At 36.8% G+C, this 26,821-nt stretch overlaps 1 protein-coding gene across 1 annotated transcript in view; it reads right to left on the bottom strand.

Annotated features, from left to right (window-relative positions):
* LOC117394874 (integrin alpha-9-like) overlaps window positions 1-26,821 on the bottom strand; it is a 150,185-nt gene that overhangs the window by 15,855 nt on the left and 107,509 nt on the right. The window contains exons 19-22 of the mRNA XM_033993550.3: window positions 15,697-15,783; window positions 11,974-12,053; window positions 8,074-8,163; window positions 4,899-5,007 (exon numbers count right to left, since the gene is read on the bottom strand). Of these exons, the coding sequence (XP_033849441.3) occupies window positions 4,899-5,007; window positions 8,074-8,163; window positions 11,974-12,053; window positions 15,697-15,783 (366 nt within the window). The remainder of the gene's footprint in view (window positions 1-4,898; window positions 5,008-8,073; window positions 8,164-11,973; window positions 12,054-15,696; window positions 15,784-26,821) is intronic.

Here is a 26,821-nt window from a genome sequence, read left to right as displayed (position 1 = left end):
CTCCATGATTTTGAACGCATTGACCGTGACTGCTCCATGATTTACGTCCAAACTTTCTGTGACAAACTCCTAGCACTACCAATTATGTTCTCTCACTGCAGCAATAGTTCAGGATAACTCATGGTCAGTGACTGTCCTCCACTGTATAAAGTTTAGCCAAGCCAATTGCCTATTTACATCCAGGAGCTCTACAGTAGATGTCAGCTGGTTACTTTTCCCTGGAAGACAAAGGCTAGCCCTGCAGGTGTCCACTTGAACTCATCGGGCACCTGGCCAATAGAATATACTGTAGCATGGTGAGGAGAAGCAGTCCCTGATGATTTTGTCTCCCTAAATTGCGTGAGCGCCAGAGCCAATGTGACGTGTTGTCTTTACCAGGTGAGCGACCCTTTCACACTGACTGTCTGTGCTGCACCTAGAATTGCATGCGGACTCAGGTATAGTGTTGTGATTGGATAAATGAACTGCATCTGAGTTTAAGTGAAAGTATGGAGAATGACTAGTTAGAAGACATGCGAGAAAGCTGTTAAGCATTGGTGTGTAATAAAATTATTTTCATTGGTAATCACCAAAAGATATGTAGGAATTGGTAGTTAAAAGTTTGTATTAGGTAAAACAAACTAGCAGGAGTTTAAAAAAAAAAAGTGATATACAAATGAACAACAGGTTTAAAGCCAAACTCTTATAAATAACTTACAGTACTTTAAAATAAAAATATATTTTTATTCATATTGGCATGTTTAAAGTTTTCAAAGCTTTTGTTTCAATGAGTGGGCCAAAGTTAACCTTTTCTCTGCTGTTACACTGCTACTAAGGAGGCTGTGTGGTCCAGTGGTTAAAGAAATGGGCTTATAACCAGGAAGTCCCCGGTTCAAATCCCACCTCAATCACTGGCTCATTGTGTGACCCTGAGCAAGTCACTTAACCTCCTTGTGATCTGTCTTTCGGGTGAGACGTAATTGTAAGTGACTCTGCAGCTGATGCATAGTTCACACACCCTAGTCTCTGCAAGTCGCCTTGGGTTAAGGCGTCTGCTAAATAAACAAATAATAATAATAATAATACTATTTATCCCCAAACAAGGTCAAAGTAGAAAAACATTTTGGCTAGTGCCTTAATCACTGTGTCTCATCAGTGTGTCACAGTATAAACAAGAGAGATCAACCACTATATTTCTTTTACATATCACACACTTCAATATTTGGATGTTAAGTGAAAGTTCAAGAGAAATAAAAAGTTCATTTCTTAAATAATTAAATCATGTTTATTCAGGCACTGCTATTTTCCATTGACTTTTTAGTAAACTGAACATCTTATGATACTAATTGCAAACTGCATGTACTAATTTGCATTCTAAAAGATTCACATTTGTAAAGAAAAATTTGGCAGTTACTAGGGATCTCAATATTAAAAGGAAAAAAACAACAAGGCAATGACAACTGAAATCGTAATAAACAAGATTCAGTTTGCATGTGAATACAATCCTGGGGAATTCTGTTCTCTCATCAAGACCCACACATTTCTGGTACAAGCAAAGGCCCCACCTTTGATGTAGTTTGTGTCATATTCAAATTGTATGTTGCGGTCTGGTGGTTAGCAATGTGCTTCTTTCTCAATGTTGTGTTAAAAATAAGTTTAGAGCATCACAAATCATACAGAGAGAAATGGGTACATTATTTAATGGTAGCAAATATTGATGCTAAATATCTTTCATCCATCAATCAGGAAGCTGCCTCGTAGGGCACTACCACAGAACATTTAGATAAGGTAAAAAAAAAAAAAAAAAAAAAAAAGTACATTTGAGATTTAATGGGAATATTGGAAGGTATGAAAGTTTACTTTTGTTGTGCTTATCTTTGTTTTGTGCACTTTTCACCATAACTTGACAGACCAGAGCGTGTTCTGTCCAGACCACAGTGACATGCGGAGTTCTGCAAGAATGCATCCCGTTTGACAAGAAGTACAAGCACTAATATTACTATTGTAGAATAATTTGTTTCAAGTTGTATTTCAAATAGCACTTTGATGTCTTCAAGTTGTCTATATATATGGTGTAATTAAGGTCGTTATTATGGAGAATATTTGCTAGACATGCAAGTAGATTTTACTCGTATTTTATTTGGCTGTGTTTTTTTAAGCTAAAAAAGTGTTTCAATTTATTTGTAAACTACACTGTGGTCTATGATTGTATGTTGCCTACACCTTGTTTATAATTTTCAAGTGGTTTGTGGTTTATTGTGTGAATATTTTCTTTTACAATAAATGATGTGCGGTTTACAAAATCATGTGCACACCAAATCATTTAGACTACAGAGACAGAGTAATTGCGCGCTACAAAACATTTTTATTATATAACATTGTTTTGGTTCAGCTTTCACCCTCTCCCTTCTGTGAATCAACATGTCCAGCTGCTGTCCTCGATGAATAAAGTTACTTGTGGCCACTTAACCAGTGTGTCCCCATAATCACAAAATTAAGATGGTGAAAAAACATGAAAGAATGCATGCACTGGCTAAAACAGTATAAACTTATCGGATTACAGCCAAATCAATTTGAAATGTCTATCTGAGGCTAGGAGCGTATGATAAAAGACTGGTGAAGACTGGTGTAAAATTAAACCAGTTTCACATTGTATGTAGATTGTGACATTACAGGGTTAGAAACGCATGCTCGCCCGAGGCGGATTAAATCTGATGTCTAGTTGATGTCTGTGTCTCTGTAGTCCTCTGGGCGAGTGCTTAAAACAAATGTACACATATACTATCACGTTTATTCTTGCGTTAAAAAAATGCAGGGAAGTCCATTTTCTAATGTGGTGTAGCAGTGGTGAATAAGCATTCACAAATAATGCTTAGAAAACAGTCACTCGGAACTGAAACCACCCTTTATCCCTACAATGTCAACCCCACTTAGTGGCGTTTTACGTTTGTGTTCTCCCTCTGCGCGGGATGCAAAGTTTATCATTTGAATTTACTGAAACGCATTGCATCTTTTGAAGTGTAAAGTCATTTTACAAAAATGTGTTGATTTATACTGGGTTACGACCCTGACTGAAGATGTCATTAGCAAAGGGGACTGGTTGTACTAAAGAGGTCAAACAATTGGTCACATTTTACTAAACATTTTAAAACTAATAAACAAACAATTACCATAATGAACATTATCGTAGTAGGTTTCTTAAAACATAGTAACACAATATATTAATAATAAAGTTGAGTTCTTATCTATAAACAGTAACACATTTAAAGGTTGGGACTTGCTGTCTGTAGCTTGGTGTTGTTTACATTATCGTCATCATATTTTAAGTGATTGGAAGCTGAAATTACTTTTTTAAAACACACTTTTCTTATACCAATACAGTATTGGTGAGCGATAATCATTTAGTCTGAAAACCAGGCTTTAATCACTGATAATAGGTGCACAGGCTGTGATTCCGTGAGTGCTCCGGGGCTCGAGCACCAATGGGGGAAATTAAGGTCCCTTACAGTGCAAATAAATCACCTGTTCTGTCAAATTATAGTGTGGATGCTCTTCACAAGCAGAACTGTTGTTGTAGGGTTTAAAAATATAAAATCCATTTATACAAAGTCTCCCAGCGTTCTTGAAAAGATATGCGTTTTCCTCGTTTTTCTTTTGTATTTGTTATGCTCTCATTAGTATCTAAACCAGTAGACAGCGTACGTCAGTTCTGGCAGATTCTACTGTACTTGCTGAAGCAGTTTTCTCCCACTGCTAATTTAAAAAAAAAAAGGCTAATCGGTTAAAAATTTCATCCCAAGGGCTACAATGAAACGTACTGTCTTTAAATTGGGACTTTAGTGAAGACTGCATATGTACGTGAGTACATTAATTATTGTAGACAGTAATTCATAGCCAGCCAGCATTTTTGTAAATAGACAGTAAAATAAACATTTTACTTGTGTTATGTCAGTTTCAGGCGGAGCTTTATGGTCGGCAAGGTAACACAACTGAGAGAATTTTTTCCTCTGTCATTGCGTCTGGTGCTGTCAGTGTCAGTTTCTCAGCACACAGTACAGTAGTCGCTCAGTAACGAGGTGCTAACAGGTGATTGATCGATCTGTATGAGCATTTACAAAGGTGCTTTGTTAAAAAAAAAATGTAAATCTAAATTTGTAACAGTGTTTATTTTTTAGCAAAATCTATGCCTATTTTTAGAGACCCCAACTGTTGTTGAGTAGAACAAAACAGCATTAGGTTTGTGTAAAACAGAATCTCGCTCTTGATTGTCTTGGCAGCATACACTCTGTCCCTTCCTGTACCCCAAGGCTTCTTGCATGTCTTGCTGTGGTGCAGAACTTTGTATTGTTTGTGGATTCCTTGACGGACACACAGCCTTCTGGGGAGAGAGCTCTCAGCACTTCAAATTTTACTTGAACCTGTTCCTATGCTTAAGTTGCGCTCATGCACTAAATAAACTTTAAAACAGTGGTGGCTATCTCTTCACCACAGGGAGGAGGAGCAGGCAGTGATTAATTCTTGTCTAAAGGGATTAAGTGTAAATGTGGGTTGTTGTAATGTACTTTGAAGGAAATGTATACTGTATAGTGCCATTGATTTAACCCAAACTTAATACAAACCTGTATTTTATATTCTGATGTGGGTTATATATTTAATTAAAATAGGATGTGTAAGTAATACATTTCATATGGTACTGTCGTATTACTGTATGGCTATAATTACATGTTTAGCATATTTACATGGTTTAGGTCGAATATGTGCTGTCTGTTGGTAAGATATATATTAATGGCTATATTGTTTTAAGGGGGATAAATCAGAGTAGAATCAAAGAATGCAAGAATAAAGTGCTAATCATATCTCTGCAAGAACAGACCGAGACATGAGAAATGTGGACTTAAGAATACCAGAAGCACTTTTACCTGGAAGGTGTAGTTGAGAGGCTGGAAGAGACACTCCATGTCATCCATCTGAACGAATCTGGCGGCATTCACTGAGTCTCCATACACAAAGGAGGTAGGGGAAACCACCCTGAGAATGACAGGAAATATTACTACATCTACCACCACAGTATGTTTTATAGTTACGGGAGGAAAAATAATTGTCCTGACCTGATTTTTAGTGTTTTGCAAAGTATAAAATAATTCAAAGGCTCCTTTAAGGGTACACAGTTGTTTCTTATTAGCAGTGTTTAAAAAAGGAAAGGAAAAGCTTTGGCTCCTGTTTGTTGTCAAAATAGTTTCTGAACCCAGACATATCCTAGTGATAAAAGGACTGTTGTGTGGATGTTGCCTGGACATGATCAACAAACGACGAGTGTGGCACAATCCAAATTAAATGCTGAAGAATATCAGGCAGCCAATATGACCTGTGAATTAGGGATACACTGACTTTAAGAAAAGTGCTAGTCATTATCCAAATATGAATATCCTCAACTACAGAACCTACTGGATTGATAATTGTAATAGGAGACTCTTATTTCTGCAGCTTCTGAGGGTTACGGGTTATGGGTTAGATTTCACTTCCTTTCAGGAAAATAGCATTGCTTTCTAAAACAGGACAATCTGACAAGCACACTGTAGCACCAGCTAAATCTCAAAAGTTAGATAGGATTTGCACCACTTGTATAGAATGGAATGTGCAACGAAGTACAAAAAATATCATCTTAGAAAAAATAATCTTCAAGGTCTGTTTGTGGTGGCTAAAACAGTCTGCCCTACCACCCAGATAAAAGGATATTAACAGGAATATAGCAAACCTGTACAGTTCTGAACATTTTTAAATTGATAAGCTACTTGGCAAACTGAAACTTATCACTCTCCATTGCACTTTCAAGGATAAGGGGAATGAATCGATAACCTTCCCCCCTCTAGGAACCCTGCCAGCATTGACTCAGAGCTTGGATGCTATATACCATTAAGGGCAGACCTCAAACACACTCCAGACACCTGTGGCTCTGTTCAGAATATCAGTGCTCATCCCTCACTGCAAAAACTGTCCTCTAGTATACTTTATCTGCATTTTTGTAATATTTTATTTTGTACCTATTTAATATCCTAGTATGTGTGTTCTGCATGAATCTCTCAATAAATCATTAGTTGCTATGCCAAAGGGTTCTGACAAGACTCCTCGGTACTGGGGAAGTAAGGCGAGGAATCACACAGTGCTTCACCTATGGGCTTCAGTGCACAGTGCATCTTTTCAGAAGCAGTGTTAGTATGATAAATAATTATATAAGCAGAAACAATAGAGAATCATACATAATACCTATACCAAAATATTAAATAGGTATACAATGAACTGATAGATTTAAAATGCCTAGTTTAGCATACAAAGGTAGAAACATCCTGTTGTTGTATGACATCACTTGCTCATTGTCACGACATCCTGAGGCCATTGACATCGCCAGGAAATGTGGAGGGAAATGTTGTTGGTACAGTAGTTGCAATAAACTTACAGTAACTAATATGCTTGATTTCAAAACAGCAGTCGCTTCATAAACCTCTCCTGCCAAGCCAAACCTGGACTGACACTATCTCGTTAGCCTCTTACCAAAGCTCAGCTGCACTTGTATACTTGCCTAAAGCATATTCATCACAGGGCTCCACTGTATAAAAAAAAACATTACTGGGTGGGATTTAATGAAATATGCTTTCAGATATAAATAAAATGATTTAGATTATGTTGATACTGGCTTGTAATACCTTGCATGTTGCCAGTACATTTCACAAAGAGCTTTGCTATTATTTCTGGATGACCAAAAAACCAAAACAAAGACAAGATGTGTCCCACACATTTTTTTTCTGCCACTGTGCTTTATAGGCTAATGCATTTAACCATTTTAATGTTTTCTAATACATTACATGATCTCCATTTCAATCTGAAGGAAATGTTTTTGGATATCCCTAATATAAACTATATTAAGTTATCGTTAATTATCCAAATTCATTATAGTGCTTATTTAAATATTATTTTAGCAATTTTAAAAAGGTTTCAGTTATGTATTTTGATGATGCATGGTCCATTTTAAAAACGTTCGATCAAGCTCCGATCCGATTCTGGTCTTGGTATGAAGCAAGATCGAAATAGGATCAGATTTTGAGCCGAAACTGAGCTCAGGATCAGCGCTTTAAAACCAATGTCACCTTACAATAATTGATTTTGAGTTTCAGTGTTTTAAAATAAAATATCAAACATTTGGGAAATATACTAATATGCTACAGTGTATTGAATAGGGCAGCTGTCTCTTTAAATAATAAAGAAGTAAACTTTCAAGTAATTCATACTTTATACAGTGTTGAAAATAAATCAATACATTTTTTTAAGTTTTACTGTTACATAACTAGCATCAAACACATCTGAGTTCCCCAAATAAGCCTTCTGAATATTTTGTTACTTGTTTTGTAACAAAACATGTATTTTCTTCTCCAAAAAAACTGACAAATTTTGTTGTAAACATTTTTATAAATCTGTGTTTTAGCGATGTTCAGATTTTTTTTGCAGGATTCCTTCTCTTTGATACAGCAGTTTATAAAAACAGTTGCAAAACATGTGACTGAACTTTTTTTTATGAATACAACCCCACGTGTCCCCAAACAATTTTTCACTCTATAATATTTTTTTAAGAGTAGAAACATTAAACACAAAATCATACATATCTAAAGAATATTGTAATGGACAAAAGTTTGATCTGTGTCACGGGATTAGATGAAGTTTATAACCAGAATCCTATGGGGATCCTTAATGGTTTTCATCAGTGTTAAAGAGGACCATTTGCACACAATGAAGTATGAGTTTGCACTGAAAGAAATGCAGGATTTCAATCTTGAGGTCAGAAACAGACCAGGCGTTTTCTAACTCAGTAAAACAGCTTGAGCCTTTCAATTCCACAAATTAAAAAATATACAGTAAACACTCAAAACGACTTACTGTTGGCAGGTCTTCTGGCATAGGAAGTGAGAAAGAAAATTAAACTAAAAATAAATTCTAAATTGGACGAGAGTATCAATGGGAAAAGGCAAAACAACATTTGTAAATAGCTACTTCTTTCATATTCAACATGTGTCTAAAGAAATGAATGACCTGTGCTCTACATACCCTGTGATTGTTGTGTCCACTTCATGGATCAGAGGGACAGACAGGTGAAGGGTGTTGTCTGATAATGTGCTCTCGTGTTCTGGGTTGGCACTAGAAGCGATAAATAAATAAATAAATAAATAAATAAATAAATAAATAAATAAAAGAATAAGCAGACAAATATTACAAAATTAAATAAAACAAAATTTGTTTACATTTCTGTCTACTGAAAGAAATCTATAAAACACATACAGAAAAACACTACTCACTGAACTTGACCCTAGAGGTAATTTTTTGCAGTGTCAGAAATTCCTGCAACAGCCAGAACTGGTCAGACCTGGTACAGTACTTAGTTCCGGTACAATATATTGATTCTTTGCTGGTTTAGTTGTAAGCAGCAAAATACTCATATGGTTTTTTTTTTTAAGCTTGGTAAAACGTATGCAAATAAGAAAATATATCCGACAAACGCTTTGGAAACGGTTTAAGTCGACTTTTAAGACGTTTTTACTTGCATGAGAAGCTCACTCACTACAGGTTGTTTTATTTTTTAACTGCGAGTAACATTTTCAAATAGGCATACTCCAAATCCTCTTATATATATATATATATATATATATATATATATATATATATATATATATATATATATATATATATATTGCATCAGCGACCAAAGAAACAACATTGTTTTTTTAATAAATAAACACGGTGAAAAATTTCGAATAAAAAGTAAACTAAAAGTATCTGCAAGGAATTATTATTATTATTATTATTATTATTATTATTATTATTATTATTATTATTAACTGGATCAAGGTTCATTTCCATTTTTGAAGGTGCTTGCTCGGTAGAATGTATACGTGCTAGACTAGCGAGCGAAAAACTGTATAGAAAATCATCCAGTGAATATATTTTATGCGAGTTGGCGGAAAACGTTGCGACACATGCAAATTGGCTATGACATCATGAAACGTCACAGGGAAAACCCTTTTTTTACCCTTATGTTGCTACTATTTTTGTAGCAATTTTACAGAGTAACTTATAAACTTGCTCCCATTTGCCTTAGTGTACAGCTTTGGCCAAAACGTGTACATCACCCTATATAATTAATTAATTTCAAATGAAACAAACAAATAATGTTAGGTTAACATATTTAATTACATACCGCTTTGTAGTTCATACAGTTTTTTTTTTTAAATGATGTCTCCATCCTAAAATTTTAGGTGATGCAAAACTTTTGGTCATAGCTGTATGTTTAAATTGAGTTTTGGGGCGTGTAAGCCACCTTTCTAAAATGCTACAGCCCCATAGCTCCAGATGAAGATGGTACCATTGTATAGCACATGGGAGCAGACAGAGCAGGCAGACAGGACTGCACTAGTGTATGGGTGTCTAATGTCCTTTGTCATCACATTTAAAGCTGCCAGAAAGAAAGAGAAAAGAATACAATGCCTTTCTAAAAGGGTTTCCCAGAATGTTTAGGAAGCAAATATCCTGCTTCTCCAGATGGGAAATTTAACTTGAAAAGGTCAACAAGTCTAAGTAGAGTAATGACGTTTCTTTTAAACTTCAGGGTCACTCTCTGGAAAGCCTGCAGATGGTTTTAAAGAAGAAAAAAAAGGAAAAGATGCACATATACAAACATCAGGCTTTACACGCAATACATATTAATTATGTTTAGGTGGTGAGGGGACCTAGGGCCGTATTCTTGAAAGTTTTGCTGTTAGGTTCTCAGCAACAACTGCAGCTTGCAAATGCCTTACAAACAGATTTGGGTAACCTGACCTCTAATATAAAATCTGATGTGAGAAATGTTGGTGTTATACGGTCGCAGACAAATGTATTGACACCCTACACTTAGTGTAAGATCACTCAAGAAAACATGTTAAATACAAGCATTTAGTGAACATTAGCCACTAATTAATATGACAAAGACCAAAATACACAATTTCTGGTAGTTTAACTGAAAATCTTTATAAAAAATAAATGCCGTAAGCAATTTCAAATATTTGTTCATGACAAGAGTATTGGCACCTTTCCATTAAAAGTCTGTAAAAATGTTATAGAACTAATAATAATAATTAAAAAAATGAATTAATTGAAAACCATTACACAGTAACTAAGCTGCATTATAAAGTTAATTGCCAGAAAAGAGGTAATTATTTCCAACAGCTGTTGAATAAGAAAGTTTTGGCAACACAGCAGATGATGGTCAAGACGAAAGAGTTGGATTCACATTTGAGAAACACACTCGTATCAAACTACAACAAAGGAAATGGCTACAGAACAGTATCAAAGAAATAAGGAATACCAAAATCCACAATCAGCAATAATCAAGAAGTACCACAGAACAAATGAACAAATATCTGAAATTGCTTGAGTGCCTTTTTTTTTTTTTACATTGTTTGTTAAACTACCAGAAATTGTGTATTTTGGTCTTTGTTATATTAATTAGTGGCTAATGTTCACTAAATACGTGTATATAAGTGTTTTCTTGAATTACCTTATGTTAAGTGTAGGGTGCCAGTACTTTTGTCTGCGACTATTTGATTCTGATTTGAGTTTTGAGGTTCATATTCCATTTCTTTTTCTTTTTATCATCTATGAAAGATTGCTAAAATGAGAGATGTTCTTTCTTTGTCTGATGCTGAGGAGTTAATTCATGCTTTTCTTTCATCTAGATGACTATTGCAAAGCTTTATTTGCTGGGCTACTGGGTCATGCCTTAATAACATGTGTTTTGGGTAGACTGCACATTACATTATGTAAAAATAGAAATCTGTACAGTAGGCTTATACAGTACAGTAGTAAAATCAAATGAATTATTATTTGTTTATTTTAGTAGACGCCTTTATCCAAGGTGACTTACAGAGACTAGGGTGTGCGAACTATGCATCAGTTGCAGAGTCACTTACAAATGTCTCACCTGAAAGACGGAGCACAAGGAGATTAAGTGACTTGCTCAAGGTCACAATGAGTCAGTGAGCCGGGATTTGAACTGCGGACCTCCTGGTTACATGCCCTTTTCTTTAACCACCGGACCACACAGCCTCACACACTTTTCTTTTTTACTTTAGTCTGTAGGCTACCAGTAACACAAAATAAATCATGCTGCCACAATGCAAATAAAATATTATTTTAAATTGAAACTAAGTAATTGTAGCGTTTTTTGTTTGTTTGTTTGTTTATTTTTTATTATTATTATTATTAACTTGGCCTACTTAGTAGCCTAGACAGTTAATACAAAATAGATCAAAACGTTGGGGAAACCAGAAATGTCATAAACATTTATTTTCAAGGCTTGTGAGTACACCCTGCAACAAATTGATGCAATTGTAAGTGTCACAATTGCCGGCAGCTTTAGTACATCTCACTATCTCCACCCCATTTATGCAGGAACACCCATAATTACATACATATTTGTCTAAGGTTCAACCACAAAGAAAAACTGTCTCCCAAAGGTAAGACTGAAAAGGAGAAGAGAAGGTGCATTTAGTTATAATGCCCCCAGATTGTGGCACTCATTTGCCTTTTCTATTAGAGATGCTGCTTCAGTCAATATTTTTAAGTCAAGATTAAAGACTTACTTTTATAGGTCAGCAATTTTAGCTTGATCCTTGAAATGTGTTTTTCCTTTTCAGCACAACCGCAAAATAAGTCATAAGCTCTATTATATAACTCATGTTTCCTGGCGCTTCAGCTATCTATTCAGGAACTGTGCTTAGTACTACGGCTTCCGAAAATGAACATGTGACCAGATCACGTTCTTGAAAGAGTTTAAACACAGTCGCAGAAGAACCAAAATCTTTAAAAATGTAGATTCAAATTGGTTTGCAGCCAAGGTCACTGTGAATGTGAGTAACCTTCTGCTTGAAATCTTGAAAACCACATGCTTTTAATACCTGAAGTGCTCTTTACCTTTGTGTGCTGACAAGGAATTGCAGGTTCTCCTCATCTCCGGATAGATGACTGGTGTCAAAAATAACTCCTAGGTGGTACTGCAACAACAAAACAAAGATTCTAGGTGGGAAACTGAATTCGTTATGGCATTTTATTAACTAACTTTCAGTAGCATTGTCAGTACTGCTACTGTAGCAGGCATATATCATGAAAGACAGGCCAAACACCTGTATAATCTGGTGTTGAAGAAAATCTCCTCCGTTTATGTTGTGTTATAACTTTTCCATGGTAACTTATTTTAGTACAGTCAGCGCCGCCTAATTGGGATACTGATCATCATGATGTCTGTTTAAATGGCATACAACTCTGGGGGACAGTTCTTCCCAATGCTATTTATGCTGTTTAATTGGGACATCACTTTGTTTAATTCAGATACAGTATTTTCAAATGATGAACGGAGATCACTTTTCAGAGAAAGACAGGTTCGCGTAGCACAGGGCAGTGAGTACGTGATTACACTGTGACTTGCGTAAACCACGTTGAACTCTGGAAGGAGTTGGAGTCTCCTGTGGTATTTTTACTTCTCCAGAGACGTCCCGATTAAGTGGCACTGACTGCATGTCAGCCCAAGGTACGAAAATTGAAATCAACAATTATGGAGTTTATGTCACCATTTCAGAAAAACTTAACTTGTTACAATGAATGTGTGTTTTTTTTAGCAAAGCACGCGCCACTCACTTGTTCATGAGTTTCTGTTGAACTGGGTACAAGACTGACACAATTTATCAGATTAGGCAGCCTGTGTTTCAATTTCTCAAATGTTCTTGTGCTTGGGAATAATGGGGATACTGTGTCTACACTGGCAGCCTTAGGGAAACACAAACAAACGCACAATCCAAGAAGCCTAGAAACAAAGAATGGCTTCTTCAAGAAAAGTATAATGAAATTAGCCCTGGGGTCAAGATAATCTTTGGTAAATAAGTTATCAATACCCTCTCCCCTCTCCCCACCCAACGCCAGTGTCTCAAGGGACCAGCATACAGCTGGATCACATTAATAAAGAAAGGATGACAATAATGTGCACCATGTGTTACAGCTGTGGTGCTGACTGTGTAGGAATCACTTTCACCACTTCATAATTACAGTTGCAGTCAAAAGTTTACATACCCCAATGGAAATTTATAATTTCTAGAAATTTCTCGAAAACAAAGAATAACAGGAAAAATCTTTTGTAGCAAAAGTTTTGCTTTTGTGGATGAGGGGGAAAAAAAGTTATAAGAAATAAACTCCAAAAAAGCCAATTCAAAAGTGTTCATATCTTTTGATGCTATGATAGTATTGTCTACAAGGTGCTAGAAATTTCAATATGATAATGCAGAACCTAATTCTGGAAAAGTCTAGAAATTGTTGGATTGTAGGTGAACATTCTTAGAGAGTATAAAAGGGTTAAGTCTGGGACAGACAGGCACGGCGCGGCACTGCTGGGCATTTTCACGGGGCGATACCGCTAGTCTGCACCCGGACACACAGAAGCGGTGTGCACTACGCGGTACAGTAGTTGTCAATACCACACCATGGCCAAACGTTTTGCATCACCTAGTAGAATGTTCGGATGCAGACATCATTTAAAAAAAAAAAAAAAACCTATAATGAACATAATTTCGATATTTTATTTAACATCATGCAATCTAAGAAACTACAAAATGGTATCTCAAAAGTCTACCGGAAACTACAATACTACAGTATTTCATAGATTTCAAAATGTCACATTTTTCATTTTTTGGAAAACTACAAAGCGATATGTAATTTCAATATGTCAGCATAACATTATTAATTCTATAGGGCGAGATGCAAAGCTTTTGACCATAGCTGTAATGATTTCCTGTGGCAGAGTGGTTGCAGTGCGCAGGTGTGGTGAGGTCACGGGCCAGGAAGCAGTACGGACACACAGGCACACAGGTTTAAACTGCCATGTATTTATTAAAGAATAATCAAAGTAACCAAACAAAACAGATTCTTAAACACAAAATGAAAAGGTACGTGGGCCAAACAAAACCAAGCTATAAATAAACTGTACAAACAAATACCTTCAGCAATACTGACACCGGTAGCAATTGTCTCTTGGCTTTCTTTCTCTCTCCTCCAATCCCTCTCCACAGGTGAGTCTGAGTTCTCTTATATTATGTGGCTGGAGCCCTAATTAACCATTCATTAACAGTTACATGATTTTTCCTGGCAAGCACATGTTGTCAGCACTTGGCTGTGATTAGTTAATCCACCAACAGTACCGTGCGGCAGCCAGAAAAAAACGCTCTGGATTCAATTTGAGCGGTATCGCTCAGCGGCACCGCGAAACTAGAGATATCGTCCTGTGCTGATCTGTCCAACACCATATGAAAACAATGGCAGTGATGCAGGTGGCAAATGCCTTGTGTGCCGCGTCGCGCCTGTCTGTCCCGGGCTTTGGGCATAGGATGATTGCTGTCATTACCAATAAGTCAATATGGGAAAAAGTAAAGAGCTATCTGAAGACCTTAGGCATTTAATAAATTAAATAAATTATTTATTCTCATAAAGCTCTAGAAGGATACAAGAAGATTTCCAAGAATTTGAGTATCCCAATTTCAACTATTGTTTCTATTATCAAGAAGTACAAGACTCGTGGTACTGTCACAATGCTCCCTTGATCTGGAAGGAAGAAGGTTCTTTCACCAAGAACAAGTAAAATAATTGTGAGGAAGATTAATAACAAACAGAGATTGGCTGCCAAAGATCTTCAAAGTGAATTGACTGCACGTGGGACTGGGGTCTCCATTTCAACCATAGGTCGAGTATTGCATGGTGAAGGTCTCAATGGTCACAGGCCAAGGAAAAAGCCACTTAGGAAAACGTCACAAGGGCAATCACTTAAAGTCTGCAAAACGGCATCTGAATGATGGATGAGAGTTCTGGTCAAAGGTTTTGTGGAGTGATGAAACAAAAATTGAGCTACTTGGTCACGCTGATAGTCGTTATGTTTGGAGAAAGTCTGGTGAGGCGTACAAAGAAAATAACCTACTGTCAAGCCTGGAGGTGGTGATGCCCTTCTATGGGGCTGTTTTTCCTCTAATGGCACAGGCAATTTAGTTCCAATACATGGTCAAATTGATTCCATAGCATACCAAAAGATATTGGCCAATCATCTGAAACCCTCCGCTACAAAACTTGGTTTAAAGCGCAACTGGACATTCCAACATAACAAATGCCCAAAGCACACATCAAAATCTACTTCATTATGATTAAAGAAGAATAAAATCAAGGTTCTGGAATGTCCTAGTCAAAGTCCCAGTCTAAATCCGATTGAGAAACTTTGGTATGAGTTGAAGAAGGCTGTGCACAAGAGAAGTCTTCAGAATTTGAATGAACTGGAACAATTTTGCAAAAACTATTTCTTGTAACTTTTTTTCCTCTTCCTCATCCTCATCCACAAAAGCAAAACTTTTGCTACAAAAGATTTTTCCTATAATTATTTGTTTTCGAGAAATTTCTAGAAATTATAAATTTCCATTGGGGTATGTAAACTTTTGACTACAACTGTATAACAGCCATCAGAACGCCTAAAGCATTGGTAGATTAAAAGAAAGACTCCTGAGACACAAACTAGACTTTCTTATTCTCTTTGACCATTTGGGGATGTATATGTGTGTGTGTGTGTGTGTGTGTGTGTGTCGGTATAGAAATGTGTGTGTTTGTGTGTCCTACCTTGGACTGTGCTCTCATGAAAGGAAATCCCACGCTACACTTCAGGAAGTCCAACTCCAAAAGTTCACAGGAAATTCCCTTTTCTTCCTGTCAAAAAAAAAGAAAAAAAGAAATGATGCAGCACAGAAATTGTACCTTCTTATCGAGAGAAGCTGACAAAGACAATATCTCCAAAGGAAGTGGGGCTTTTTCTCGTCTTTCGGCGCAACTATTCAAACTCGAAAGCAGAGGAATAAGAAATCCCCATATTTATGCCCATGTGGAGACTTGTCCAAACAGTGCCTAGCTCACCAGCTGGCCTTTCCAAACAACCGGGCCTTGACTTTTCTAACTTCTAACATGAAAAGTTATGGGAAGCTCAAAATGATTAACTGAAGTTGCTTTATAAACTGAGGGACAAAGACTACCTTTTCATAGCAGTTTGATCCATTCCAAGCTTTTACTGTGAGTATAATTAGACAAGCCTGTTACTACTGTTATAAAATGTTCTCATAGCAAAGCACAATGAAAGCATGGTAAAGCATAGGTAAGCATTGCAAAGCACAGAAAGGTATGGTAGATTATATTAAAAAACAAGACAAACCACGGTAAACTATGGTAAATTATTGTTAGTTCCACCTGAACTAGATCTAGTATGATGTAAACCAAACAGAATATCTTCACTGTGTTAACCTAATCAAATCTATTTTAAATGGCATGTCCCTTGTGCTGTTGAAGGACCAATCATTTAACCACAATATTGTCAAGCAACTCCTGGTGTGTTGTACAGTCATGGCCAAAAGTTTAGGATTGAGACAAAAAACTATATGAATATAGGGGGAGGCTGTGTGGTCCAGTGGTCAAAGAAAAGGGCTTGTAACCAGGAGGTCCCCGGTTCAAATCCCCCCTCAGCCACTGACTCATTGTGTGACCCTGAGCAAAGTCACTTAATCTCCTTGTGCTCTGTCTTTCGGGTGAGATGTAATTGTAAGTGACTCTGCAGCTGATGCATAGTTCACACACCCTAGTCTCTGTAAGTCGCCTTGGATAAAGGCGTCTGCTAAATAAACAAATAATAATAATTTAATTTAGATATGTTATTTAACATCATGTAATCAAAAAAATTACAAAACATCGCAAAAGTCTACTGGAAGCCATAATAGTAGTACAGTATTCCATATCTTATTTTTCAACTTTAGTCAGTTTTTGGAAAACTACAAAGCAGTATGTAGTTATGTTAACATATGAAGCAAAATGTGTTAATTTTATAGGGTGAAGCAAAACTTTTGACCATAGCTGTACATTGTCAGAAAAGTTACCCACATGACGTGTGGTGTAAACATGCATATTACAGAAAAAGTAGCTTTCAAACTAAAATAGAACCAAAACACTTATAGTGACAATACTATTGAAAAGAAAGTGCATTATTAATAGCCATTAATTAGTTAATAACATTCAATTGCAAATTAACTTCTGCATAATAAACTGTACCACCAAATATTGTAACTACGTTTTGTTTTAGATTTTTATAGGGATTTTAAGTTACATCTGAATTACCTGTACACAAAAAACATTCAAGCCTTTATTTCTTAATGCTGTTAATTAAATGATAAAAATCAGTGTGCAGCCGAGGTCACTGGGTGATTGTAAGTAAAGTTCTGCTTGAAAAACGCATGTTTTTAATATCAGTAACCTGTAGTGCTTGATATGTATAATCCTATTATTTTTGTGCCTGATTCAGCACTTTGTCTTACTACACTGCACTTCTCCATCAAGAGCTATCCTGTCTCGTTAAACAATGACAGCGAGCCAACGGGCAAGGGTGATTCTGATGGAAAAGCCCTTGGAGAAACGCTATCAAACTCTGCTGTTCAGCAGCATAACTGTACTAGCGCTTTACAATCCCCTATACTCTGTGCGGCAAAGGAAACCAGTATGTTTACTTTATATGTCTGCTGTTGACACAAAACAGATCACTCTGGGATTATCAGACATTCCGAGGGATACACTAGACTACTTATATTGTGCAATTTTCTTACAGTCTTCTTCTATTAAGCAAAATAACAGCCTTAGCTTATTTATTTGGCAAACTACTACTACTTAGTCTATGGTGTTTACCCATAATGAGCAAAACCACGGCATGTTGAATTCTGTTTTAATTCATGCCTTTGGCACAGCACCTACATGCATTCCTGCTTTCTAACAAATTACAAGATGAATCTGCCCAAGTGATTATAATAGTTTATTTATACTCTTTGCCTTATTGCAGAGCGATATCTGATCCGACCACTCAATTTAAAAAAAAAAATAACAATTTAGAAAAATAAAATAATGTTTCCGTCTTGCTGAATAATAAATGCTTGGGGTTTTGTCCTAAACGACTGATCAGCGCACAGCGAGCCAGTCATCACCTCATCTTAAACCAACACTTTTATCTTCACAATTGACATGGGCTACAGTAGCACACTGGATAAAAATGAATCACAACATTAGCAGCAAGTCTGTCTCTCCCTTTCCTATATGTTTCTTATCTCTATTTTCCTGTTTACTTTTCTTTTGTCACAATAACATAAGGGCTGTGATGTATTTATGAACTAATGGCTCAGTGTACCGCTCAAGTACACAAGCTGTTACAAATGGCTTTTTCCTGGTAAATAGTAAAGTAAATAAACTCTCATCTATAGAATACCATAGTGCCATATACTGTACATACCTGTTAAGGTCCCAGGACACTTGAGCAGGAGATTTTTGTATCTTTTTATCTCGCTTTAATTTTATATCACTATACTCAAAGACCAAAGAAGCTGTCTCTTCTTTTGTGTTTCGTTCTTTGCTTGTTTGATATTTTCCATTTCACATTAAATCCTCCCTGCAGAAAAACATGTGCGTAGGCACATTGTGTTGGCCTAATTGTTAATTGTTTTATTGTTTAATTATCCCCTGCACCTGGTGATTGTTATTAAATTAGAGCCAGGTGCAGGGTATAAAACAGAAACAGTTAGTTTGCTCAAGGCTGCTGAGTAGAAGGAGGGAGAAGAGGTGCTCTGCTTCCGAGCAGTCGAGAGGAAAGAGTGTGTAGTTTAACCTGTGTGGTTTGGGTGAAGCTTTTTGGTGTTACAGGTAAACGGCCTAGCTGTCCTGTGTTAGTTAGGTTCCTGTGTGTCTAGTTAGTTCTCATAGAGAGCTAGGTGTTTATGTTGTGTTTTGTTCTGTTTATTGTTTATGTTAAATTAAAAAAATAGCGCAACCGCTCTTGAAAATCCATTTCTGGTGTCCTGGGTATATTCTTAAAGGGGCAACGAACGACCGTGAGTGCCGGCCGGTTCACTATATATATATATATATATGTCTTAGCAGATGCCCTTATCCTGGTAGAAAATACACTTTAATGAATATCTATGCCCCTAATTCAGACTCGCCTGATTTCTTTCATGACATATGTGCAGCCGTTAGACAGCTTGGTAATGACAATATAATAATTGGTTGAGATTTTAATCAAGTCAGAGATGTGCTCTTGGATAAATCTAATAGTACTGAAAAAACTGTAACAAAAGGTAGTTTAGCCATTCATACAATTTCAGAAGAAATGGGTCTTGCTGATATATGGCATTTACTTTACCCATGAAGGAGGGATTACACTTTTTTTTTTTTTAGCCCGCATTCCTCTTATTCAAGAATAGACTACATTTTAATCTCAAATGGTATGGTCTGTGTGACAGAACAGGCTTCAATTTGCAATATTGTCCTGTATTATCATGCTCCCATAGAACTAACACTGGTTATCGATGATATGTCAGGGAACTATTTTCCTCAGTGGCATATGAATACTTCATTACTTGAACGGGGTACCCCTCTGCCCTTGTGCAGGTGTATTATTTAGTATGTGTTTATTATTATTATTATTATTATTATTATTATTATTATTATTATTATTATTTATTTATATGTATTTATAAATGTGACGGAGAAGCCGTATGTTTTTGTTATTTTCATTTAAATGTGTTCTGGCAGAGGCGAGGTCGGCAGCCTGACGTATATGGTTTTTTCATGTTCGTGATTTGTTTTATTTAAATTTTTATTTCTGCTCTGTGAGCAAAGTGTTTGTTTTTGTTAAAACCTTTTATTTTATTTTTGCTATTTTTGTTTAAATAAACGGTGCACGCTACATCCTTTGCCCTGCAGTACTTGCTTCTTTGTTTTCTTCCTGCATCTGGCCTGATGTCACCACACAGCCATCCCTGTCACTCAGTCTTATACAGCATTATTCCTTTCTTAAGAAACAAAGAATGCAGCGTTTTCTGGAACTGGAAAAATAAATTATTAACTTGATAAAAAGTATGTAACCCACCCCGACCCCTCAACACTGAACAATTTGAGTAAACTTAAAATAGAATTAAACTCCATGATGCAGAAAAAAGCTGAATTTGCGTTACTCCATACCAGACAAAAATATTATGAGCAGGGGGAAAGAGCAGAAAAACTTTTAGCACAAAGGGTTAAACAACAACACCTTGATCTCTTCAGTTTGGAACGATGAAAAGAAGCTGGTGACGCAAAAAAAAGTACATTAATAACACCTTTAAGACGTACTACGAAAATTTATACTCATCCCAATGCCCCAAAAATGACAACAAATTTAATTATTTATTTTCCCTAATTAATCTGTCAACTTTATCAGAGGAGGAAAGACACTCACTTGGTGGAGATGTTACTCTGCAGGAAATTACAGACGACGGATTTCTTACAGATTTTTATAAGCAATTTTCTGAGGAAATCGCACCTAAATTATTAATAGTCTTTTGCAATGCTATGCAGATGGGCTATCCTCCAATTAGTATGCAAGCAGCTATTATAACTCTAATCCATAAGAAAGGGAAAGACCCTCAACAACGTGCCAGCTGTAGACCTATTTCACTACTCAACATCGATGCAAAACTGATAGCAAAGATCTGGCAACAAGATTGGAGACCTTATTACCCAAGCTGATCCACCCGGATTAGGTTGGTTTTGTCAAAGGCAGGACCTCATCAGATAATTTACACAGATTATTACATCTCCTATAGCAGACTAGGAATGGTGCAGAACCTGCAGTTGCCTTCTCTCTCGATGCCAAAAAGGCTTTCGATAGAGTGGAGTGGTGGTATCTTTTTCATACCCTAGAACTGTTTGGTTAGGGTTAATCATACATATTACTATTATTTATTTCTTAGCAGCCCTTATCCAGGGCGACTTACAATTGTTACAAGATTATTTTTCTTTATTATTTTTACATACATACAATTACCCATTTATACAGTTGGGTTTTTACTGGAGCAATCTAGGTAAAGTACCTTGCTCAAGGGTACAGCTGCAGTGTCCCCTATGTGGGATTGAACCCACGACCCTCTGGTCAAGAGTCCAGAGCCCTAACCACTACTCCACACTGCTGCCCCAGTGTGGAGTAATAAAACAAAACTGTTTGCATCCCACACAGATGGTGGCCTTGGACTCCCAAAAGTAGATTGGTATCACTATGCCTTCTCGCTTTCTCAGCTATCTAAAACACATTTTGCAACTGAGCAAGCAGCTATGTGGGCTATTATAGAAAGAGAATTTACAGATCCTTTCCCAGTTCAGGCCTTTATTACTCAAACAGGCAGACCAGTCCCATTTAAGAACACGGTATTGGCTTTTACCAGAAAAACCTGGAGAGTGACTCAAATTACTAAATCAAATCCCTGTCTAACAAAAAAGACATCTATATGGTATAACAAACTGCTACTTATTGATAAAAAGCCATTCAGCTGGGGGTCTTGGGTAAAAGCAGGAATGATCTTTATGGAAGAGATGTTTGAAGGTGAAATGTTGCTATCATTTAACCAAATATGACCAAATATAATATTTCAAAGACTGACTTTTTAGACAGACTCAAGCTCCAAAGTTAGAGGGTCTCAGGATGGCATGGGAAAGGGACTTTGGAGCAGGTATTTCAGAGAGCAGCTGGCAGGAGATGGTTGGGTCATGTCATATGTCCTCCAGAGAAATCCAGTCATGTTTAATAAATTACAAAATAATCCATAGGTGCTACTGGACCCCCAGTGGAATGGTTAAATTAAAACTGGGGACCACTGATTTGTGCTGGCGATGCAATGCAAGAGGGGCACACTGTTACACATGCTATATGAGTGTGAGATGACACAGCCTCTATGATCCAAAATAATAACTCTTTTGAGTAAAGTGTGGAGTAGTGGTTAGGGCACTGGACTCTTGACCGGAGGGTTGTGGGTTCAATCCCCAGTGGAGGACATTGCTGTTGTACCCTTGAGCAAGGTACTTTACCTAGATTGCTCCAGTAAAAACCCAACTGTATAAATGGGCAATTGTATGTAAAAATAATGTGATAACTGTATAAGGTGAAATAATGTATAATGTGATATCTTGTAACAATTGTAAGTCGCCCTGGATAAGGGCGTCTGCTAAGAAATGAATAATAATAATAATAATAATAATAATAAAGTATTTGGGATGCTGCTAAATCAGAACCTAGCATTCTGTATTTTAGGGATTATGCCCGAGGAGATCGATCTAAACCATCAACAGACTATCTGGTACTGATTTACACTTACAGCGGGTTGTAGAGTGGTACTTAGGTACTTAAAGTCAACATTTAGGGAGTGGGTAGACTTGTTAACCAAAATAGCATCATATGAACAAGTGGACTACAGAATGACAACAGAAATAATGTATTTTTGCAGATCGGGGGTCCCTGTATGGATTTGTTAGGAAAGCAATAGAATTAAAACAAATATCCTTTCATGCTTTCACCAATTTTCAACTGTGTAATCTGTATGGGTCTTTCCTGATAGTATTTAGATTGGATGTATATTTCCTGTCATCCTGCATGCTAGCAGCATGATTCCCATCCCACCCCGAATAGTTTTTTTTTTTCTTGGTCGTGTGTCTTTAATAGATTAAATTTTGGCTGTTGGACATGACAAGCCTATCTCTGTATCTGTGAGTCTGGCTTTTGTTATAAATTAGTTTTGTATGTTTATTCCCTCAATGCATTATCAATTAGCTTCTCTATTTATAGGGACTGATGTAATTGGCTCTGGCCTGAACAGGAAACTCATAACTCCCAGCAATGTCTTGATTTGTGTCTCTCAAATAATTATGTCCAATCCATTGATGGCAGATTTCTGAGGACTTTTACAGGAAGTCATCTTTTGTGTTGGGTTTTTCATTTTAAACTCACCATCAGTAACCCACACTGTCCTATTCTACTGTGGCTTAATAGTTCAAGCCCTGAAAGCATTTTCCCCCTAAAACACTGTGGTTAGGGATTATTATTATATTTTTTATGTTTTGAAAAGTTTATAGAAAAAATAACACACAAACTGGTGTCACTGCGAAATCAAATAGATAGCTATTTTATCTAAGGGTTTATTTTCTTTCTTTTTTTGTTGCAACATGAACAGGTTTTTTTTTACCATTTCCAGAATGGCTTCATTTCTTTTAAATTTGGTCTCTAACCTAGCATTAGTTAAAATCCTTTTTTAGTTGTTTTCTGTGAGATTTCTGCAATGGATTGTTTTGTGCAACTTGATATGTAAAAAACTAAATAATGAGTGAGGACTACAGTTGTACCCTAGTGAGTCAAGCTGTCTGCCACATATCTGCGAGATGCTGCTTAATTCATTCAGATTAAGAAGGGACCTGATTGTTTTCAAACAGATTTTTTCCTTCTATTAGCCCATTTAAAGATTTAGATACTGAATATTTGGCCTGGCCGCAGCGCTATCAGTTTCCATAGTCCAGTTTTGAACTGTGTGCTAGAAATAGCCAGGCTCAATCACTGCCCCAGATTTTCATACAAAATACTGTTATTATAATACTGATATAGGTTTGCAGGAAGTACTTAGATATTATATTTTGTGTTTGTGTAAAACTATAAGGTGAGTCATATGGTCAGAGATGCACAATCTGGTGCCCTGTTTCCACTGCCTGGCCCTCCCGGCTGCGGCTGCCCATTGCAATAAAACAGGGTGTTTTCACGGCTCGCCCCAGCGGCTGAGCGAGGTTCTCTGGTCAGGTTTTGTGTCTCAAACTCGATGTAACTGGCTACAAAGGAAGTGCGTCATCACATAGCCAGGAGGTGCGTGTAGAGAAGAAGCCGACTTGGAAATCGCTAATGGCTGATTTTATTTTATATCTGTAAAGTATGCATATTCACTAAACGCAGAGAACTTTGTTAAATTGAACAATGTTCATCCTGCTTTGGCACACAAGACAAAAGTCTGAATTTACATTGTTTTTTTATTCATTATAAACACAATGACAAAACCTTGCTGTTTGTCTGTCTATGCTCTATTTCTTAACCAGATTCCTTTTTATTTAAAATGAGCCTATGGTTAAATGTATTTGTTACCACAGGTTTGTCTAAAAACAAAACACTACATGATCCCACAATGCCCCAGTAACCTTTGATGACGGCAAGATTTCCCAAGGTTGGTCAGATCTGGAAACAAGCGCTGAAATGCTATTTGATTTTGGCAGCTAGCCGTGGGCAGCCAAAGCCTGTAACAGCAGGCAGTGGAAACGAGGCATGAGTCACCTAACTGCGCTACAACGCCCCCTACTGGCCGGATGCCCAGTGACCTAGGGCAGACACCTACATGGCTGGCCCTTGTCCTCCAGGGATCAGTAGCTTGCCATTATCCATTGTAAATGAATATGCATATACAATTATTGTGATTTTCAATTCAGATGTATCCCTACATTGATGTCACTGGAATATATTTTAATGCAAGGCAAGAAAAAAGAGAAAAAAATAGAATGGCAGTTCAGTTGCAAGTCTTTCTTTAAATAAATGAATGGCATGGAGAAAAGGCCCAATGCATTCTACTGTAGTATGAATTAACAAAAATCTCTCTTCAGTTTTTGACCACACAATTTGCAAACTACAGGCAATGAAAAACATATCAGGATGCATAGAACAGCAATCTAAAACCAAAAGGCAGTAACAGAGCACATTCTTCTAACAGAAAGCAGATGTTGGAGGGGGGGGTCATAGGGCTATCTCAAAGCTTTCTAACACTGATCAGGGTTGCGCCACACTGCTGTAGCATAAGCCTGTGGCATAGACCAATTGACTGAGCCTGTAGTTTTGGTTGCACACAATCTAAGCCATTCACTGAAGGGGTTGTAAAGGAAACGAAAGGTGACCTTTATCTCATGCAAGCTCATAAACCTCAGTTCCCTCAGCCTAAACCAATACTATTCTTACTGGCGTAAGACTATCCCAGCCACTTCACTAAAGTGATAGCCATTATCCACTGTCACAACTCTAAGTGATGGTGTGACAGGATAGTGTCAGGAAGCTGCAGAAAGCACTGTTGCACATGTTTATTTACAGACATACAATAACAAAACAAAGAAGCAAAAGCACAAGGGCGAAGGGGCCAATATAAAAGGTTAAATAATACAATACAATACAATACTTGTGTTCCAGTAAATGTTTCTCCTTGTCCAGGTCTTCACTGGACCATCTCACAAACTCCTCCAACAAACAAAGTTTGTTTTTCTCCCTTTATATACATGTGGCCATTCCCCAATTAACACTCAATTACCTAAGCAGGGAATGGCAACATTCCACACATGGGGTTAATTCCATCCCTGCCAAACTTAAATTCAAAACAATACATCTTTATTTACATAACACAAAACCTGCACTATTTACACGTGCAGGGAGGATGGTTAAATGTTGGTTTGATTTGACCCTTTCTCTGCCAGAGCTTCCTCAACTCACTTTTCAGTACAATTTAACAATGAACTAACAAAGAGAAGACTCTTCTTTAAGTATGCTTCACTTTACAGTCCTCTCGCTCAAAACTCAATGAGATGACATCTCTTAGAATAAGAAACTCCCTAGAGACAACGCATTGACTTAAGAGTATATTTCTAACAATAATCAGCACTGGTTTTCCACAGGTTAGATCTCGTAATTGTGTAGTGTTTTAGCACTAGTTTGTGCTGGTTCACAAGATGGTAATGTTGTGTAAGAAAAGCCAGCAAGTTTAACATTTTATGCTATCAACCAAAATAAGCCCTTGTGCTTCTTTCCAGATAACTTTCTGTAGGTTTGTGTCAAACATCAGAAAAAAATTGCTATCATCGCAATGTCGAAAGACTCCAATATCATTTGAGGGCTTAAGCCACTACAGTAACACGAATGTCGCTCTCTTCATTGGAATTTGCTGTATTGATTCAAGCTGCTGCAAACATGTCCTAGGTTTTAATAACCAGTAAAAAATCAGTAGACACCAGTATGTTTTCTAATTCAAAACCATTACAAGTCAACGGCTGCTGTAATTCCTAGCAATGCAGGTGTTAACTAAGTGTAAAACGAGATGTTTCCTCATAAACATTGAGCCTCAAAGGGCACATAAGGACCTTTTTATTTTATTGTGTTACATATTCCCATGTGTTTACATAAGGTGTGTGTATTGTTTTAATTATTATTTTTATTTTTACATTTTGACCACTTTTAATTTGCATTCCCTGCCCCAAGATGGCTTCCCATGTACCAGCATGGACCTCTCAGAACTACATTTCCCATCATCCTCCTGCTCACATATGTAACTGAGATGGATTTACCAGTGAGCAGGAGGATGATGGGAAGTGTAGTTCTGACAGATCCATGCTGGTACATGGGACGCCATCTTGAGGCAGGGAATGCAATTTAAAAGTTTAAAAAAGTGGTCAAAATGCAAAAAAAAAAAAAAAAAATTAAAACACAGACCTTACGTAAACAGTTGTAGCAACACATGGGAACATGTAACACAATAAAACAAAAAGGTCCTTATGTATCCTTTAATAAACTACAGAAAGAATGTCAAAAGAACGAAATAGAGCTCTTTGAGATTCTATTGAGAACTTGTTACATTTGCATGCAGCTTTTGTAGTTTACATGTACAGTCATATCCACTGAACTCAACTGCTGCAAGAAAACAGCTGTGAAAGTTGCATAATAGCAAAGCAGTCATTTCACATATTTCTAAAGAAATGGTTTACATATTACAGTACATACTGCCCGCTCGTTCCTTAGAAACCAGTAACAACAAGTCATACAAGAAAAAAATATTTTAAAGCTTTGTCAAGCTTTATC

Source organism: Acipenser ruthenus, chromosome 3 (assembly GCF_902713425.1).
Source record: "Acipenser ruthenus chromosome 3, fAciRut3.2 maternal haplotype, whole genome shotgun sequence".
Lineage (NCBI taxonomy): Eukaryota > Metazoa > Chordata > Actinopteri > Acipenseriformes > Acipenseridae > Acipenser > Acipenser ruthenus.
This window is presented reverse-complemented; position numbering and strand designations above follow the sequence as displayed.